General features: G+C 51.1%; 1 protein-coding gene across 1 annotated transcript in view; it reads right to left on the reverse strand.

Moving 5' to 3' along the window:
• Window positions 1–344: 344 nt before the first annotated feature.
• The window catches only part of LOC136382873 (O-acyltransferase like protein-like), a 32,973-nt gene continuing 15,134 nt past the window's right edge, over window positions 345–18,183 (reverse strand). Inside the window, exons 6-12 of the mRNA XM_066352285.1 lie at window positions 16,624–16,789; window positions 14,797–14,876; window positions 7,200–7,313; window positions 5,366–5,495; window positions 4,671–4,857; window positions 779–921; window positions 345–479 (exon numbers count right to left, since the gene is read on the reverse strand). Of these exons, the coding sequence (XP_066208382.1) occupies window positions 345–479; window positions 779–921; window positions 4,671–4,857; window positions 5,366–5,495; window positions 7,200–7,313; window positions 14,797–14,876; window positions 16,624–16,789 (955 nt within the window). The remainder of the gene's footprint in view (window positions 480–778; window positions 922–4,670; window positions 4,858–5,365; window positions 5,496–7,199; window positions 7,314–14,796; window positions 14,877–16,623; window positions 16,790–18,183) is intronic.

The following is an 18,183-nucleotide window of genomic DNA, read 5'->3' on the forward strand; positions in this document are numbered from 1 at the left end:
CCCGCATGCGCCTGACCGGGATCCACCCGGCACGCCCACCACGGGGCGATGCTCTGCCCATCCAGGGCATCGCTCTGTTGCGACCAGAGCCACCTAGCGCCTGGGGCAGAGGCCACGGAGCCATCCCCAGCGCCCGGGCCATCTTTGCTCCAATGGAGCCTTGGCTGCGGGAGGGGAAGAGAAAGACAGAGAGGAAGGAGAGGGGGAGGGGTGGAGAAGCAGATGGGCGCTTCCCCTGTGTGCCCTGGCCAGGAATCGAACCCAGGACTTCCGCACACCAGGCCGACGCTCTACCACTGAGCCAACTGGCCAGGGCCTAGGCCATCCATTCTTTAGGGGTTTTACTATAACATCCCTGGCCCTGCAGGCATCGATCCCAGAAGGCACTGCTTCAGGTCCTGGCATGGTCTCTCAATGAACAGCGTCAGGGCCAGCCCAGCGATGAAGGTCAGCAAACAGTGTCCGAAGAAGAGATAGAACTGGAGAGAAAGAGGGCACAGCGGACACAGTCTCACTATAGGAGCTCTCTTGTGTTTGGATCTTAAAGTTGTACCGTCCCGGTGTGTGAAATGGCTCTGTGGACAAACAGCCCTACACATTAAAAATAAAATAAAGCAAAGATATCATCCAGCACTGAAGCCCGCCCTTGAATAAAACAAAGAACAATGGGCTCCCAACAACAACAACAACACCAGGCTTCTAACAAAGCCAATGGGTTGCTTTGTTGGCCAAGAAGAGACCAGCTGGGTGGCCACAGTGCAGAGAGCTACTGACTCACCATGGTGGCGTCCGTGTAGTGAATGAGTGTTTCCTGAAGCCCGTTGTAGAGGATGATGAGGACGGGGTGCACCAAGTAGCAAGCGTAACTGATGCTGGCCAGGAAGCCCCAGACACGGCAAGAAAGCAGCTGGTTGACCAGACCTGGAGAGGACAGCACCGATTCATGGAGCCATGAGCCCCTCTGGGGCCTGTGAAGACACTGTGTCATTGCCACTCCTTCTGGGAGCCACACCTGAGTCTGTGGGCTTCTTCTAAGAAGGCCTTCATTCATTATCATTTTAAGAGAATGGACCATCCCCCCAAAACACCCCTCTCCCCATTGCAGGAAGATGGAAAAATAAGAGATGCTAGTATTGAGTTTACAGTTAGTTTACTTCCTTAGTGTGCTTTTGACCTCTGAGCACAAAATCTTCCACCGATAAAACAAGGTGCAAAGTCTTTCCGGTGGCCTGGGTTCTGGCTCAGAACCACACGAGCTTCTGGGCCTGAGGACAAGGCAGTTAACAGCCGGGCCTCAGATTGTTCATCCATTATTGGGCGGCTTGCCTGCGATCAACCTCTAGGTCCCTTTCAGAACAAACGTTCCATTACTCGGATCCCAAAGACTTCTTACTCTTTTAGAATGGGCCCATCTATTATTGAAGTTTGAGGACCACTGTTGTGGGGGACAGGGCCTCACAGAAAGATTTTAACTGGAGGAGTAACATGGGCACCTCAACAGAGTAAGACCTTGAACGGAACCGGACCAGCATGGCTGCACTGGCTCTGACTGACGATGGCGGGAAGGGTGATTTGAGCCCTCAGGGTCCCTTCTCGTCCTGAGAGTCTCAGTTAAACACTTCTTCCAATGTCCTTTGATGGATATGCTTTTCTAAAGGTCATCACGTGGACACATATCTTCTCCAAATTTATCTAACCCATCACCTCCCACATTCACCTATTAATCAACCGTGATATCTTCAAAAAGTGCTGGAGACACAAATTTGGGATATCAGTAACACCTCTCACTGTGACTGGCTAATAACAACACACTTTGTGAAGATAAATCACTCACGAATGAACCAAAGGGCTTGCTGGTGCCCTGGGTTAACAGAGGCATCATTCGTCCTTAGGCTGATGATGGGTAATAGCAGCTACTAGTCCCTTTGTAATGATACAACCGCAAATCTGTTTCATCTTCAGACAACCTTAGTCCCTCTTCTCTAATCAGGATAGGCACGAGCCCCTATTCTTCCTCCAGCAGGACTTTTGTGACATTTGCCACCACACTGTGGGTAGCTCTGTGGACAGCTCAGGGTCATTGTCATCAGCAGGGAGCAGTGTTAGGGAGGGTCATGGGATCCAAACAACTGCCCATCAATGCAAATACATGTCAGAGGAAAGGCAGCCCGTCTTCCCTTTAACGTCATTTCTCCATAGAAGACAACACTTTGAAAACTAAAATATTAAATTAAAAAAAAAAAACCTCATCATTATATAATCCTAAAACTCAAGAACAATTTGAATAACCAAACATCTAGGAGGGGAAACTATGGCAAAGACACAAAGAACACAGGTCTTAGGCTTCGCACCTGGTCCCTGGTTCACTTTCCAGCTCAGCCACGGCCCAGCCATGTGACCGTCCCACATGGCTTCATCGCCAGACATCGTCCTCACTGAGAAGCAGGGCTAGTTAGAGCCCTACCTATACGGGTGTGGCCAGTGTCACCTGGGACCATGCAGCCCAGTCTCCCCGGGGCCTGGCATGACCCTGTGCTCCGACCATGGAATGGTATGATCACTGTATCATTTTTCTCCTTAAACCATGATTTCCAACAATCTCTGCTGACTGGATGAGGTTCACAGGTCAAAATTTAAACCCATCCTCATTATTTCCCAAGGATATAAAGCAAGAGTCCCCAAACTACGGGCCGCATGTGGCCCCCTGAGGCCATTTATCCGGCCCCCGCTGCACTTCCGGAAGGGGTACCTCTTTCATTGGTGGTCAGTGAGAGGAGCACATTGACCATCTCATTAGCCAAAAGCAGGCCCATAGTTCCCATTGAAATACTGGTCAGTTTGTTGATTTAAATTTACTTGTTCTTTATTTTAAATATTGTATTTGTTCCCGTTTTGTTATTTTACTTTAAAATAAGATATGTGCAGTGTGCATAGGAATTTGTTCATAGTTTTTTTTATAGTCTGGCCCTCCAATGGTCTGAGGGACAGTGAACTAGCCCCCTGTGTAAAAAGTTTGGGGGCCCCTGGTATAAAGGGTAAAAATGGACAATTGCCGGGACGCAGAATCTCAAGGGATTGAGGAGATGTTCTGGACAGTGGCAGTTTCTCCGGGATTGTAAACATTGGAGTCAGAGGGGAGGGCGAAGGGGTTGTGGAAACCATGAAATCCCCTGGTCGGAGACGGGAGACCAAGCGGGAAAGCCCTGGGATGGGATCAGAAGGAAACCAGTAGACACAGACCTCTTTTACAGACCCGGTATAGGATGGTTAAGTTAGCCACGAACGGGATAACTATCACAATGAGGGGACGTGTGGTCTCTGCCCTGGCGCTTGGTCGTGCTGTGATATCCCAAAGGTATGTTATCAGCTATGTTAACTCAGATGCCGAAAACACAGGCTCAGTTCAGGTGGAGACTGACCTTTGTTAGAGACAAATACCGCCCTAGGACATGACTGCCTGCCATGACTTGCTGTTAGAAAGTTGTGATCTCGGCCCTGGCCGGTTGGCTCAGTGGTAGAGCGTCGGCCTGGCATGCAGAAGTCCTGGGTTCGATTCCCGGCCAGGGCACACAGGAGAAGCACCCATCTGCTTCTCCACCCCTCCCCTTCTCCTTCCTCTCTGTCTCTCTCTTCCCCTCCCGCAGCGAGGCTCCATTGGAGCAAAGATGGCCCGGGCGCTGGGGATGGCTCCTTGGCCTCTGCCCCAGGCGCTAGAGTGGCTCTGGTTGCTGCAGAGCGACGCCTCGGAGGGGCAGAGCATCGTCCCCTGGTGGGCAGAGCGTCGCCCCCTGGTGGGCGTGCCGGGTGGATCCCGGTCGGGCGCATGCGGGAGTCTGTCTGACTGTCCCCGTTTCTAGCTTCAGAAAAATACAAAAAAAGAAAAAAGAAAGAAAGTTGTGATCTCAGATCATCCTGTGTGGTTACTTCAGATCTCTGAATGTGAAGGGTCGCCATGCAGGCCCCCCTTGAGCTTGTCGGGCTCGGTGTGTGGCCCCTTTTTTGTCCACACGGGCCTCCACCTGGCTCTAGGGCCACCGCTTCGGGGTCCCAGGGCAGTGAGGGGCTGGCGGCTTTTCTGAGTGTCTCCTGCCAGCCTTTGTCACCCGCTTACTGACACCTCAGTGCCCTGGCTCCTACCCTGGCGTGCTCCTACACTGAGGGGTAAGGGGAGAGAGCATCAGGGGAGTTGCACAAACATTTCTAATCTGGAGAACATTCCTTTCTTTCCATTTAAGCCCCCCTTTTTCTGCCTGATTTCCTGCACGGTGACGGCCGGGCTCAACAGGAGCCGTGTCCCTGGTTATCAAAGGGCTGGAGGGGACCTTGGTGGCTATTCAGTCTCTACCCCCTGACAAGTGAACCAAGGCCAGGGTAATGTGTACCCAGAATCTTGTTCCCTGCCCTGGGGTTTTCTGTTGACCTGCCTATTCACTTCCATCTTCCAAACCGCCTCCATCAGGGGCTGTGTCCGTTCCTCCGAGGACCTGCATTTGCACATAAACCAGTGTAAAAATCCAGAACAGAATCTGGGGCCGTTCACCCTCAAAATATAAAGAAACAGATGTAGCTGAGTCATTCCCCAGCAGATAAAAGCCCCTCTGTGCACACTATTTTCACACCCGTCACCTTTGAAGGGGGGTGGGGGGTGGGGAGACACGCGCGCACCCTACCTCCATAGCCCTCGCGGCACGCGAGCAGGACCCAGCCCACGGCCGCCGCCCACAGGGTCCGGTGCAGCGCCTGGTAGAGGGCGGCGGCGGCGGAAGGCGTGGCAGAGGTGTCGTCCAGTGCATAGGCCACGGCGACCACCGCCAGCAGGGCGGACAGAGAGCACGCCCACCCCAGCAGGGCCTGCACCTGCAGGGCGAGGGAAGGTGCCACTCACAGCCCGTCCTGGCCACTGCACAGTCACTACCCTGTCATGTAGTCTCACTTGTCACGTCAGGTGTGTATGTATAAACCTTCACCGGCACCCAGATTGGACTAAAATGGAAGGCTCAGATTAGGGGTTAGGGCTGGGCAGGGTGGGGGTGGGGTAGGGCTGAGGCCATGGAGGCAGCACTGAGGAGCTCTTTGTGGTGACAGAGGAGTTCTGTGCCTTGGCTGTGCCGGCTACACAAGTCAACACACGTGACAAAGCCACACCCAACTGTCCACCCACACGTAAATGAGTACACGCAACACTAGTGGGCCTAAGGTCCCTTACTGTCCAGTGTCACTTTCCTGCTTGTGACTGTGAACCGTAGTCAGGTCACACGTTACCGGGGTTGGGGGGGAGCCTGGGTCACGGGGACACAAGACCTGAACTGTTTGTGCCACAGCTCTCGAATCATTTTTAAATGGAGAAAAAGAAAAGGAAGCTTACCTTGGTTTTGAGAAGGTTTGCCGGGTTTTGGTGCATGAAAAGGCTCAGCAGGAGGCCCACAAGGAAGGGCCCAAAGCGGCAGTAGGGCTTGCTGTAGTACTCCGAGAAGTACAGCGCGGCTGCCTTTTCCCTGCCACACACAAGGGAGTAAGACAGAAGGTTATGTTGGCCCTGGACACAGAAAAGGGGGTCTCTCAGATGCCCACTGAGTCACTCAGCACATGCAAAGTGAAATCTGGGGTGCATTTGCTCCTTTCCTCAGTAACGATCCATGAACAGTGACCTCATGACCCTGCCATAGCCCACAGCTGGCTTGCTAAAATTCCAAATTCCCCTGGGCCCTCCACCCCAGATCCCAGGAAATGAGATGCTTCCATTCATTTTCAGTAGTTGTTTCTGGTGGCTGGTATGTCCGAATGACTTGAAAAACATGGTTCTCAGAAGCGAACCTCTCCTGCAGAAGTGACTCTCTTCCTGGATGCTTGCACAAAAGTCGGTTGCCTGGGCCACACCCAGTGGTTCCCCCAGAGGACCCTCACGTGCATCAGAGTTGGGTGAGGCAGAGGTGACCCCCTCTCAGTCACCTGGCCATGCCCACAGAGGCCAACGACAAGGAGAGAGGGCATGATGTTCTTCTGGTTAAAAGTCTTAGGGTGAAGTCATTCATTCATTCATCCTGCTCACAAGTACATATTAGGCACTTATATACCAGGGATGGTCCTGGGCTATTTTATTTTACATCAGGTGAAGGCCACTCTGAGAAGGTGACATTTCCATAGACACCTGTAGGAGCAAGCCCTGCCAAAATCTAGATTCTAAAGGAAAAGCATTCTAGCCTGACATGTGGTGGTACAGTGGATAAAGTGTCAACCTGGAATGCTGAGTTCAGCAGTTTGAAACCCTGGGCTTGCCTGGTCAAGGCACATACATACAAGAGGCAACTGCTGAGGATTGATGCTTCTCTCTCCTTCCCCCTGCCCTTCCCCTCTCTCTCTAGAATCAATAAATAAATTTTTTTTTTTTTAAAAAAAGGAAAAGCCTTCGAGTGTAAGGGAACAGCAAGTGCAAAGGCCCGGAGGAGGGAGCATGGCTGGTGTGTTTAGACTCAAGGAGGCTGGTGTGGTTGGTCTAGGAGTCAGCAAGTAGGGGAGTGATGAATAAGGTCAGACAGGGATCCTGCTTTGAGATGAGTGGATGGCCACTGGGGTAATTTGAGCAAATGACCAACAGGATTTGAATTTCATTTGCCTCACTGACGGCCACACTGAGAATAGATTAGCAGGTAATTGTACCAGTTTTATCCTGTATAATAATACACAGGGTGGTTATAAGGAAGAATTGTTATACACATCTCACTGGGGAGGCAAAACAGCATAGTGCGTAAGGTCCTAGGTTCAGCTCACACCTATGCCACTTACTAGCCGTGTGACGTCGATCAGGTAACCCCCAGCTTCCTCAACATTCAGTCTCCCCATCCAACACCAGAGCCTCACAGCCGGGTTGCCACTGAAGGAGAAACGCAATGCAGCCACACGGGGGCGCTCCTCTCCTCCGAGTAGCATTTCAGTGGCAAGAGGACCCCCCCCCCCACACACACACACACACACACACACACACACACGCCACCCCCCAATGCAAGCTGAAAGATTCATAAGTTTGGAAATGAAAGTGCAATCAACTTTTTCATCTGGGACAAATATTTCCCACCCAGTTTTCCCACCAGTTGTGCACAGTGCGAAACGCCTGCCATTCATTCCCCAGCCCTCCCTGGGAGATCCTGACCATTCTCAGAGCAGACGAGGGACAGAGTCGGCGGGCTGGGGACCGCGGTTACCTTGCTTCTGATGGCGCCACCACGGGAAGGTTATAAGCCAGTGTGAGCGAAGCAGCGGCAGTGAAAGATGCCAAGAACAGCATGGCCCCGAGGAGGACAAGGACATGTTTACTTCTGCAAAGAAGAGAGGACATTGACAAGAGAGCTCATTCTCTTTCACCGCAAAACGTGTGGACATGGGAGGCTTGAAACCTTGGCAAAGGCGGGGGGGGGGGGGGGGGGGGGGGCTTCCGTCCAGCCAGGCTGATGGGGGGGCGGTGTGGCTGAGGCAGCGCGAGCTGGGCTGCAGGTGGAGAGCCGAGTTAGGCTTCAGAGCTCACCGTGCACTAGCTGCGCGACCCTGGGCAGGACCTTGAACGCCAATTTCCTGTCTAGAAAGGGATAGTAAAGGCCTCCTTACCCGCCTCACCCTGAAGTTGACTGTATAGCTCAAAATGAGACCATGCTTGGGAGTGTCCCTTGTCACCTATGAAGTGCCATACAGACAGAGTGGTGTTTGATTTAGGAGAGAAATGAACTGTCAGAGGCAAGGTGGGACACTGGGTACACAGGGGAGGGAGACCCCCCCCCCACCAGACGCAGAGTCTGAGAACAATATCTGGGTGCAAGTACTTTGTGTGAGGGTACCAATGTGGGGTAAGGTAGTGAAACAGGGAAGCAGGGAAACTCAATGCAAAGATGAGCTACCAAGGTAACCAATGCTAATTCTTCCAGAATGTTCTGCAGAGCCTTATGGAATGCACCTGAAAACTGGCCTGGGGGATGAAAGAGGGAAGCATTTTTTCTAATGTCATCCGTTCCCCTTGGGTCAAGGTGAGCCCACACAAACGAATTCCTGCACGTTTCGGGATTGTGCATGCACAAGGTGGAGAGGGTTCCTGAAGGGGTCCCAGCTACAGCGTGTAAGAGCTTCTGAGGCAGGAAGTGAGAGTCAGGGCACAGGCTCAGAGCGGGGCACCATCTGGTTGCACCTACTCATAATTCTGAGAGTTGGGACCAAGAATATCTGCAGTGGCCCTCTGCAGTGGAAAGGTATAAGACACTCCAGGCACAGCCCTAACCAGATGATGCCTTTGACAATCCTATTCCTCTGCTTGAAGCTGCCATGGTTCTTCATGAGGAAGAGATGAGCTAGCTTTCAGTTATCACCATAATAATACAGGGAGAACATGACTGTCATCCAGAGTGCCAGTTCTAGTTTAGTATTAATGCTCAGAATGGAGGTAGAGTCTTAGCTCAGTGGTGATTGATTAGTAATGTCTGCAGTGAGTGTGGGTGGGGGAGGTATGGTAACAATGCTGTATATTTACCATGCCTTTTGCCAGACCCTAGCCCTGTCCTTAAATTACTTGCATTCTGTGCTAGTTTATTCTCTGAAGAAAAATTAAAAGCCTACCTTTTATCCTTCCCTTCATCCCTCCCTTCATTTAAAAGCTCAGTGTAGTTCCACAGTCACAGCCTTGGATAGTATTGGCTTGTGGCTGAGGGAATAAAATCTTTCTTCCACTACAGACTCTAGGAAATATGCCGACATTATGCCTGACTAGTGGTGGCACAGTGGATAGAGTATCGACCTGGGATGCTGAAGTCCCTGGTTCTAAACACAGAAGTTACTGACTTGAGCATAGGATCAGCCAGCTTGAGTGTAGGCTCACCAGCTTGAGCACAGGGTCGCCAGCTTGAGCGTGGGATCATCAACATGATCCCATGGTCGCTGGCTCAAGCCCAAACATTGTTGGCTCAAGCCCAAATGTTGCTGGCTTGAGCCCAGAGGTTGTTGGCTTGAGCCCAAACATTGCTGGCTTGAGCCCAAAGGTTGCTGGCTTGAACCTCAAGGTAGCTGGCTCGAGCCCAAGGTTTCTGGCTTGAGCAATGGGTCACTGGACTGTCAAGGCACATATGAGAAATAATCAATAAACAACTAAAGTGACTCAACTACAAGTTGATGGCTTCTCATCTCTCTCCCCTCTTCTCTCTCTCTCTCTCTCTCTCTCGCTCTCTCTCTCTCTCTCTCTCTCTCTCACACACACACACACACACACACACACACACACACACACAAAGATGCTGACATTAGAGTCAGGTCTCCTCAATCACAAGGACACTGAAGGGTGTTCCCTCCAGGTGTGGAGTAGGGAGGTACCAGGAACTGACTGTCCGAGGTGCATGGTGAACCATCCAGTCAGGTCATCTAATAAAAACCCACATTCAGGCCCTGGCCAGTTGGCTCAGTGGTAGAGCGTCGGCCTGGTGTGCGGGAGTCCCAGGTTCGATTCCCAGCCAGGGCACACAGGAGAAGCGCCTATCTGCTTCTCCAGCCCTCCCCCTCTCCTTCCTCTCTGCCTCTCTCTTCACCTCCCACAGCCGAGGCTCCATTGGAACAAGGATGGCCTGGGCACTGAGGATGGCTCCATGGCTTCTGCCTCAGGTGCTAGAATGGCTCTGGTTGCAACAGAGTGACGCCCCAGATGGGCAGAGCATCGCCCCCTGGTGGGCATGCCGGGTGGATCCCTGTCGGGCGCATGTGAGAGTCTGTCTGACTGCCTCTCCGTTTCCAACTTCAGAAAAATACAAAAATAAAATAAAAAAAAGAAAAGAAAAAGAAAACCCACATTCAGCCAGGTCAGTATTTGTTTAGCTCCCTGGGGGATGTGAGCCCAATCCGTGGCACCTCCTCTCATGAGTCAGATGAGCCTCCACGAGCTACTGCTCCAGCTAAGCCAATCAAGCTTCCTGAGAGAAACTGCTGTGGGCTGACTTGTGTCCCCCCAAATTCTAACCTCAGCACCTTAGAATGCAACTTTATTTGAAGGCAGGGCCTTTAAATAGATACTTAATATGTAATGAGGTAATTGGGACAGGCCCTAATGCAATATGACTGGTGCCCCTAGAAGAGAGACTAGGAGACAGACACATGAAGGGAAGCCGTGTGAGGACACAGAGAGACCTCAGAAGCAACCAACACTGCCGACACCTTCATCTCGGCCTCTGGCCTCCAGACTGAGGAAATAAATGTCTGCTGTGTGAGCCACTCAGTCCACGGTGCTTTGTCATGGCAACCCCAGAAAATCAATACACGAAGGTACCAAAACACCCAGACAGGGACACAGTGACCCACACCCCACCCTCCCTCCGGTCAGCCCGTTGTCCTCCTGAGTGACCGGTCCGGACCTCTGCCCACAGCACTAGCGGCCTGGAGCTAAGGCCTTCCCTCAGCCGACGTAGGTCAGTGGTGACATTTTCAGCCTCCAAGGAAGTTGCTCCCAGAACAGTGGGACCAGAGCCTCAACACTACCCACACTCCCACTCCCTCAGGGACAGCGGTCCCTCAGAAAGACCATGGCCCAAGAGGAGGAAGGAATAGCAGAGAGCCTCTCTCTGGTCTGAAAAGAGCCCGGCGGCCTCGAAGGCCTCTGCCTGCCCCAACGTCCTGGGCGGGATGTGCCACAGGATCTGCCCTTTCTTCAGTGACACCTGGCCCAGCAGTCAGAGTGGCCTGCTGCAGACACCACTGCCAGGAAACCTGCAGGGGTGTGCCCTTTCTCCCCCAGGGCTGCCAGGCTGACGTTATTGCTGGAGATGGTGGCAGGGGACAAGGGCAACTATCTCAAAGGACAGGTGACCACCAGCACCTGCAGGCACTCGCCAAGGTGCCCAGAGCCTTCAAGGGGCCCTCGCCTACCCCAGAGCCGAAGCCTGGGACAGGACAGAGAACAGGCCCGTGCTGGCTCTGCTGGGCCCAGCTGCGCCCCTGCCCCCCAGAAGCTCTTAGGGGCTCCCTATCTTGCCAGAGGAAGGGTTCCTCCCACGTGGAGCCCCACTGGGCCTCAGCACGTCTCAGCTTCGGCTCGGGGAGCCCCTCCTTTGGTAGCAGGAGGATCGGTGACCCAGGGGTCCTCTGGGTGATCTGCCCGCCCCTCTGAGGGACTTAGGGGTAGGGAGTTGGCTCTTTGTACAAAGAGCTTTTTTATTTTTGTTAAAGTCTTTATTCCCAAAATAAATAGCAACATGATTACCAGACCTTATTTGCATAGTCAATCTAATATGCTTTTTTCAGTTTTAGGATGCTATCAAAAATTGCAAACATACACACCCACCCTGAGAAAATAAGACATGAGATTAGGATGTTTTTGTTCTGGGGGGATGGGCAGGAGAAAACCTGGGCCCACCCCTCCCTCCCTCCAGCATGCATGTAGGTACAACCCCGCCCCCCGACTGGGCCCCCATTCATGGTCTCCATGTCCCTCCGTCCCTCTGTGACCCTCAGAGGAGATGGAGTTGAGAAGTTAAGAAACAGGACGTGTGAGAAGGGGTGAGGCTGAGCAGAAAGAGGGGAACACAAACTCTCCAACCCCGAAGCCCTCCTTAAAGCCTGCTCCACCCCAATACCTTCTAGAAAGGGTGGTTGGAGAGGAAGGGGACCGAGGAAGGGAACCCTCTGTGGAATAGGGACCACACGGAGCTGACAGTGAGAGGCCACCCCTGGGTAGTTCTAGCTGAGCAGACATGCACAGTGGGCTCTGCCGCCTCCCTTCCCCCAGTCCCTGCAGAGACTGGGAGGAGCCCTGTTGTTACTGCTGGAGATGGTGGGAGGGGACAAGGGTAATTCTCTCAAAGGACAGGTGACCACAGTGACATGGGTTTGCACATCACTGACAAGTAAGTACTGAGCTAGTTCCCGTGCGTGATCTCGTCCAATCCTGCACCGCTGAGGAGAAGTGTTACCGTCTCCACTTTGCAGGTATGAAAAATGATGATGAGAGTCCAGAGACTTACCCTGGGTCCTCTAGCTGGTCACTTACCTGTCAGGATTTGAACCCACGTCTTCTGACTCAAGCTCACTATGCCAGCAAATCACCTCCTAGTAGTTAGCCGTGGAGCAATATTTTAACCCTCAGTCAAAAACTCTTTTACATTTGAATTTAAAGGCTTTGTGTGTTTAAGATAGCATATGATAACACAGATGTGCTTTTTTTTATGATCAATTCTTAGATTAAAATAGCCTTACCAGGCAGTGGCACAGTGGATAGAGTGTCGGACTGGGACGCGAAAAACTCAGGTTCAAAACCCCGAGGTCGCCAGCTTGAGCGCGGGTTCATCTGGTTTGAGCAAGGCTCACCAGCTTGAACCCAAGGTCGCTGGCTTAAGCAAGGAGTCACTCGGTCTGCTGTAGCCACCACCCCACCCCCCCCACCCCACCCCCGGTCAAGAAGCATATGAGAAAGCAATCAATGAACAACTAAGGTGTCGCAACGAAGAATTGATGTTTCTCATCTCTATCCCTTCCTGTCTGTCTGTCCCTCTCTCTGTCTCTCTCACAAAAATTAATTAATTAATTAATTAATGATGCCTTTCCCTAGCCCAGGAGCTTGAATATTTGCATGCAGCTCAAAGGGCAGCCTGAGATTTAAATGTCTGCTTTGAGCAAGGCATGAATGGGAGATCATGAACAGAGCTGGTCAGCACTTATTTGGAATTTAGCTCTATCCCTTAGAAATCCACGAGTCACAGTTGAATGTGAAAAACGAAAGGTTTGGTTTTTTTTTTACATATCAAAATAACAAATTTTGCAGTTTGCTCGGTGTTGTTAATATCCCCTATTGTCAATGGTGTGCTGAGATGGCCAGAGGACTGGATGCTGAGACAACCTTGAAGGAAAGCAATTTGTCCTTATGCTTCAAGATCCCACAAGAGCCTGACCAGGCGGTGGCGAAGTGGATAGAGAATCGGACTGGGATGCGGAGGACCCAGGTTCGAGACCCCGAGGTCGCCAGCTTGAGCACAGGCTGATCTGGTTTGAGTAAAGCTCTCCAGCTTGGACCCAAGGTTGCTGGCTCAAGCAAGGGGTTACTCGGTCTACGAAGGCCCGCGGTCAAGGCACATATGAGAAAGCAATCAATGAACAACTAAGGTGTCGCAACAAAAAACTGATGATTGATGCTTCTCATCTCTCTCCATTCCTGTCTGTCTGTCCCTATCTATCCCTCTCTCTGACTCTCTGTCTGTCTCTGTAAAAAAAAAAAAAAAAGATCCCACAAGACACCTCTAACCTTTGACCAAGTAATTCCTCTTAAGGATATTCCAAAGAAACATCAAAAGTGGAGACACGTGTTGATCACAGAAATGTTTATCAGACTATTACTTATATAGGTGCCAAACTGGAAATAATCCAAATATTTAACAATAGGGGAAGGTATTAGCAAACTGTAGTTCATTCACGGGATGAACTATTATGCAGACATTAAATTATGTTTACTTAGAAAATAAAATGCTCTAGGGAAATGCTTTTGTCATAAAACTACAACAGACAGTTAGTTACTAAAGTGTATATCAGAACCCTTTCAAGCAGAAGAAGCTGTTCAGAGAAACATCAGAAGGGTAAACACTCAAAATATTGACAGTGAGTTCAGGTCTCTTGAGGGAGGAATGGGTCAAGGGTGATTGTGTTCCCCTCTCTTCATCCTAATGGGTTTTTGTTGTTGTTGTTGTTGTTTTATTTTATTTTTTTGTGACAGAGACAAGGAGAGAGATACAGAGAGGGATAGATAGGGACAGACAGACAGGAAGGGAGAGAGATGAGAAGCATCAATTCTTCGTTGCAGTCCCTTAGTTGTTCATTGATGCTTTCTCATATGTGCCTTGACCGGAGGACTACAGCAGACCGAGTGACCCCTTGCTCAAGCCAGCGACCTTGGGCTCAAGCTGGTGAGCCTTGCTCAAACCAGATGAACCCGCGCTCAAGCTGGCAACCTCGGGGTCTTGAACCTGGGTCCTCCGCGTCCCAGTCAGACACTCAGTCCACTGTGCCACCGCCTGGTCAGGCTCATCCTAATGGTTTTTAATGTTTTTTTCCAATGTTCTTAAACTTAACAAAAGAGAAGAATAAATCTTTTAAAATATGGCATAAATAATGCACAAACCATCAGTTTCTTCCTGAATTATTGAGGCCTTTGTCTAGAGCTTTTCTACAACGAACAAAAATTCAGGTGATAAATCTCCAATGGGGAGAAACAGGAATACCAATGGACTGCTTGGGGCGCAGTAAATCACTTCACTCTTTCCGGAGAGCAATCCCACAGCATGTCACAAAATTGTCCCTGCCCTTGGACCCAGTAAGTCCACTTGCATGCATGACCCCGAGGAGAGAACTAAGAGAAAGAGTAGCGTGTTCCAAGAGTGCACTGTGGGGCCATGCAGAATCGAGAGAGACCGGAAACGATCTGGACGCCCCGCCTTCAACGTGGTGCTGAATCCTAGAACTGACAAGGATTCAGGTCCTGTCAATATGTGCAAATGTCCATGAGGACAGTCACATGGGGAAAGCTGAGCACAAGGTGGTGCACACACATACTGATCATGACTCGGCAAAAACTCAGACGGAAAAAAAAACAAAAAAAAACCGCAGACCAACTGCATAGGACAGAGACCAGAGGAGAACAAAGAAGGAGGGAAACAGTGGAACAGTTTGTCTTCCTAACCCTCCTGAGCAGCTCAGAGCCTCAATTTTCAAAGCTGCTCTCCCCAGAACTGGAGCATTCTCTCAGAGTCTTGTGGGAAAGGCCACACAGGGAGAAAACGTGTACCAGTAAAGACTCACTTTCCATGGACGAAGACTATGGCCGGGGTGGTGAGGTGGAAGTGAAAGTCGTTGGCAAGGTACCACGTCCAGCCGTTGCACTGGAAAGAGAGCAGAGGTGACCTACTGCTGGCCATCACCCACCAGGCCTGCCGCCCCCTGTCCCCGCTGCCTGGACAGGGACTGGCGTGCCTTAGGCAGGTGGGGGAACTTCCACGGGGAGAGAAGGGAGTGTTGAGCTACAGACGCCTTGCACACCTCATCTCATCTCATCTCATCTCATCTCATCTCATCTCCTCTCATCTCATCTCATCTCATCTTTGTAACAAGCCTGGATGGTGGGATCCAGCTGACAAGGCAGAAATCCGGTGTTCTCTCTTGCTTAATAAAATTAGTTAAAAACAATAGCTGATCTCCTAGGACAGTTGTGGGAACCAAACTCGATCATGTTACACAAAGGCAAGGACTAATTATCGCCACAGCAGTGCAGCCAGAGTCAGAAGGGTCACGCCGGTCTCTCTCTCTTGCCCTGCCACCCTCCCCACCCCCACTCCAGACGAGTTCTGTGGGAAACCCAGAGTTCCCACGCGTGATTGCTGGGAGACGGTCTGGCCAAAGCCACATCTTCCCCCGGGCTGCCCACGTTTATGTGAATGAGGCAGCTAGCTGCATTTCTTCTTCACAGGGAGAAGTTCGGGCACTAATCTTCTCCAGCGCTTTGGTCCCCCCTCCCACTCCCTCTGTCCAGGTCTACCCAACGAAAGTCACAGCTTCCCTTGTCGCAGTTGGAGAGAGGTTTCATGGTGGGGAAATTTGTGAGGGCTCAAGACATGACAGCCCTCACAGCTCTGCTGCCAAGGATCTAAGGTGGGCTTGACCTCAGAGAGGTGACTGGCTGGTGTCCCGCCTTGACCTCAGAGAGGTGACTGGCTGGTGTCCCGCCTTGACCTCAGAGAGGTGACTGGCTGGTGTCCTGCCTTGACCTCAGAGAGGTGACTGGCTGGTGTCCCGCCTTGACCTCAGAGAGGTGACTGGCTGGTGTCTTCATCTCTCATTCTCACCCTTGGTCCAAGCCAGCCGGCATCTTGGGAAACAATCGGGCCGTCCTCCATGTCCCCCTCACAGGCATGGGCCCTCCTGAAGTCGGTTAGACGGTGAGACGGGCGCTGTCGGGGCTGCTGGGCACTTGCAAACAGAAGGCAGGGTCTAGTTGCTAGGTGATTATGTGCATCACTGGCCACACGCTAGTGATTCTCTTCAGCTGCACTTTGAAGGTAAATGCAAAATCAGTGACGTGATTTAATTACAGCTATCTCGCTTTCATTTGCTCCAAGTTCATCATGAAGAAATGAGGACTTAGGGGAAGCCAAGACCAGGATACACAAATGTTGTTGCTCTGTCAGATCTGGCTTGAAATGGAGAATTCCTTACGGTGAAGGCATGGTGCAATGTTCCATCCCGTTATAGGCTCTCCGTGGAGGTGAAGAAGCAGTTCTTCCCCCCTGGGGCGACATGGACTGGGACAGGAACCTCGATGGAGAGGGTCAGCTGCGTTCAGGACACGCACCTAGGTGGCTGGTCCCCCAATGCCACTACCCTGCTTTCTCCCTCTGCTTCTCCAGCCACTGCACCTGCCGAGACTGGTGAAGTCAGCGCCTCCTCCATCCAGAGAGAACAGCCTCCCACCCACAGCCCACCTTCTGACGGCATCATCATTATTCCAAAAAATACGCTGGAGAAAAGGAGACCAGATTGCTCAAGTGGAGCTCTGGGAAGGTCACTGAACCATGAGACATGAGACGCCCTCTGTGCCCATCTGCCCTTCGCAGCCAGCGCTCCGGGACTCACCGTATTCTGGCCCGACAGGAAGTCATTCAGCAACAGCAGATTTGTCCACCACGCTTGCCGGCAATTGTCCACGTGGAACTTAGGCACCTCCCAGACGGGTCCCCAGGGAACAAGGGAGAACAGTCCGACCAACAAGCACATGGAATATATGTGAAGAGGCTGCAACCTGGCAAGAAAGAGCCAGATGAGAGAAGGCGACTCCACAGTGGTCCCATGGAGTCCCCTGCATGGGTGGCATTAGCCACTGACCAGCAGCTGCTCCCCCAGGCCTCCCTTCCCACCATCTGCAGCCTCCCCTTCCCCGGGGAGGGTGTTAGCCCCCTGCTCCCCTCAGAAGCAGAGCTCGGGTCAGATGTCCATGGGAGGGACCGTGGTACCGTCTGTGTCCCCCCCCATTAGCTACAGCGCTCTCTGGGGTGCAGGGGGAAGCTGTGGGGGGCGGAGCAGAGGCTGCTGGGAGGGCTGTGACTCAGGAGTGAGGCCATAGGGGAAAGAACCAGAAACGTAAGCTCTGGTTTTGTCTAATTGTACACACTAGGAAAATCGTATCACTTCTCCCTCCCTTCTCCCCTCTTCTATGGAAAACACAGGTGGTGATTTCTTCTACTCTTTGAAGGAGGAGGATTTCTGCCTCCTAAGATTCTTTTGAGAATTAAATGAGATCAACAAGAAGACAGTTTGAAACACTGACAGTACCATATAAACGTACATGTGCTTCAGTCTTTTCCAAGCTTTCAGAGGATTGAAAGAGTAGGTTTTCAAAGACTAGAATGCACACTATTATTAGCCAGCGTGCCGGCTTGAGAAGCAGGGCTTCTTAGACCAGGTGGGCGGGAAGGTAGATTTAAATTTGCCTTCAAAATGTCGGCTGCATCAAATCAGCAACTATACTGGTAGGAATTTACCTGCAAACGTGCTCATACAATATCACAAATATGTACGTACATTATTTGAAATAGCAGAAAGCTTGGAAATTACCCCCATGCCCATTAATGGGTTATAGACATGATGTGGTGCCCAGGCAACCTTTAAAACCAGCGAGGCAGTTCCTTGCATGCAAACAGAGGGGAATGCCAGTGAGTAATCCTGAACTGGAAAGAGCACTGTGGACAATAGTGGGTATAGCAGAGTATAGCAGGGGCAGTCAACCTTTTTACTCCTACCGCACACTTTTGTATCTCTGTTAGTAGTAAAATTTTCTAACCGCCCACCAGTTCCACAGTAATGGTGATTTATAAAGTAGGGAAGTAACTTTACTTTATAAAATTTATAAAGCAGAGTTACAGCAAGTTAAAGTATATAATAATAATTACTTACCAAGTACTTTATGTCGAATTTTCGCTAAGTTTGGCAGAATAAATCTTTACAAAACAACTTACTATAGTTAAATCTATCTTTTTATTTATACTTTGGTTGCTCCGCTACCGCCCACCATGAAAGCTGGAATGCCCACTAGTGGGTGGTAGGGACCAGGTTGACTACCACTGGGATAAAGTATAATCCTATTCAGAAAAAAACAGTGCATATAACTGCACAGAAAACCTCTGCAAGATATCACAA

This window comes from Saccopteryx leptura, chromosome 11 (genome assembly GCF_036850995.1).
Source record: "Saccopteryx leptura isolate mSacLep1 chromosome 11, mSacLep1_pri_phased_curated, whole genome shotgun sequence".
Lineage (NCBI taxonomy): Eukaryota > Metazoa > Chordata > Mammalia > Chiroptera > Emballonuridae > Saccopteryx > Saccopteryx leptura.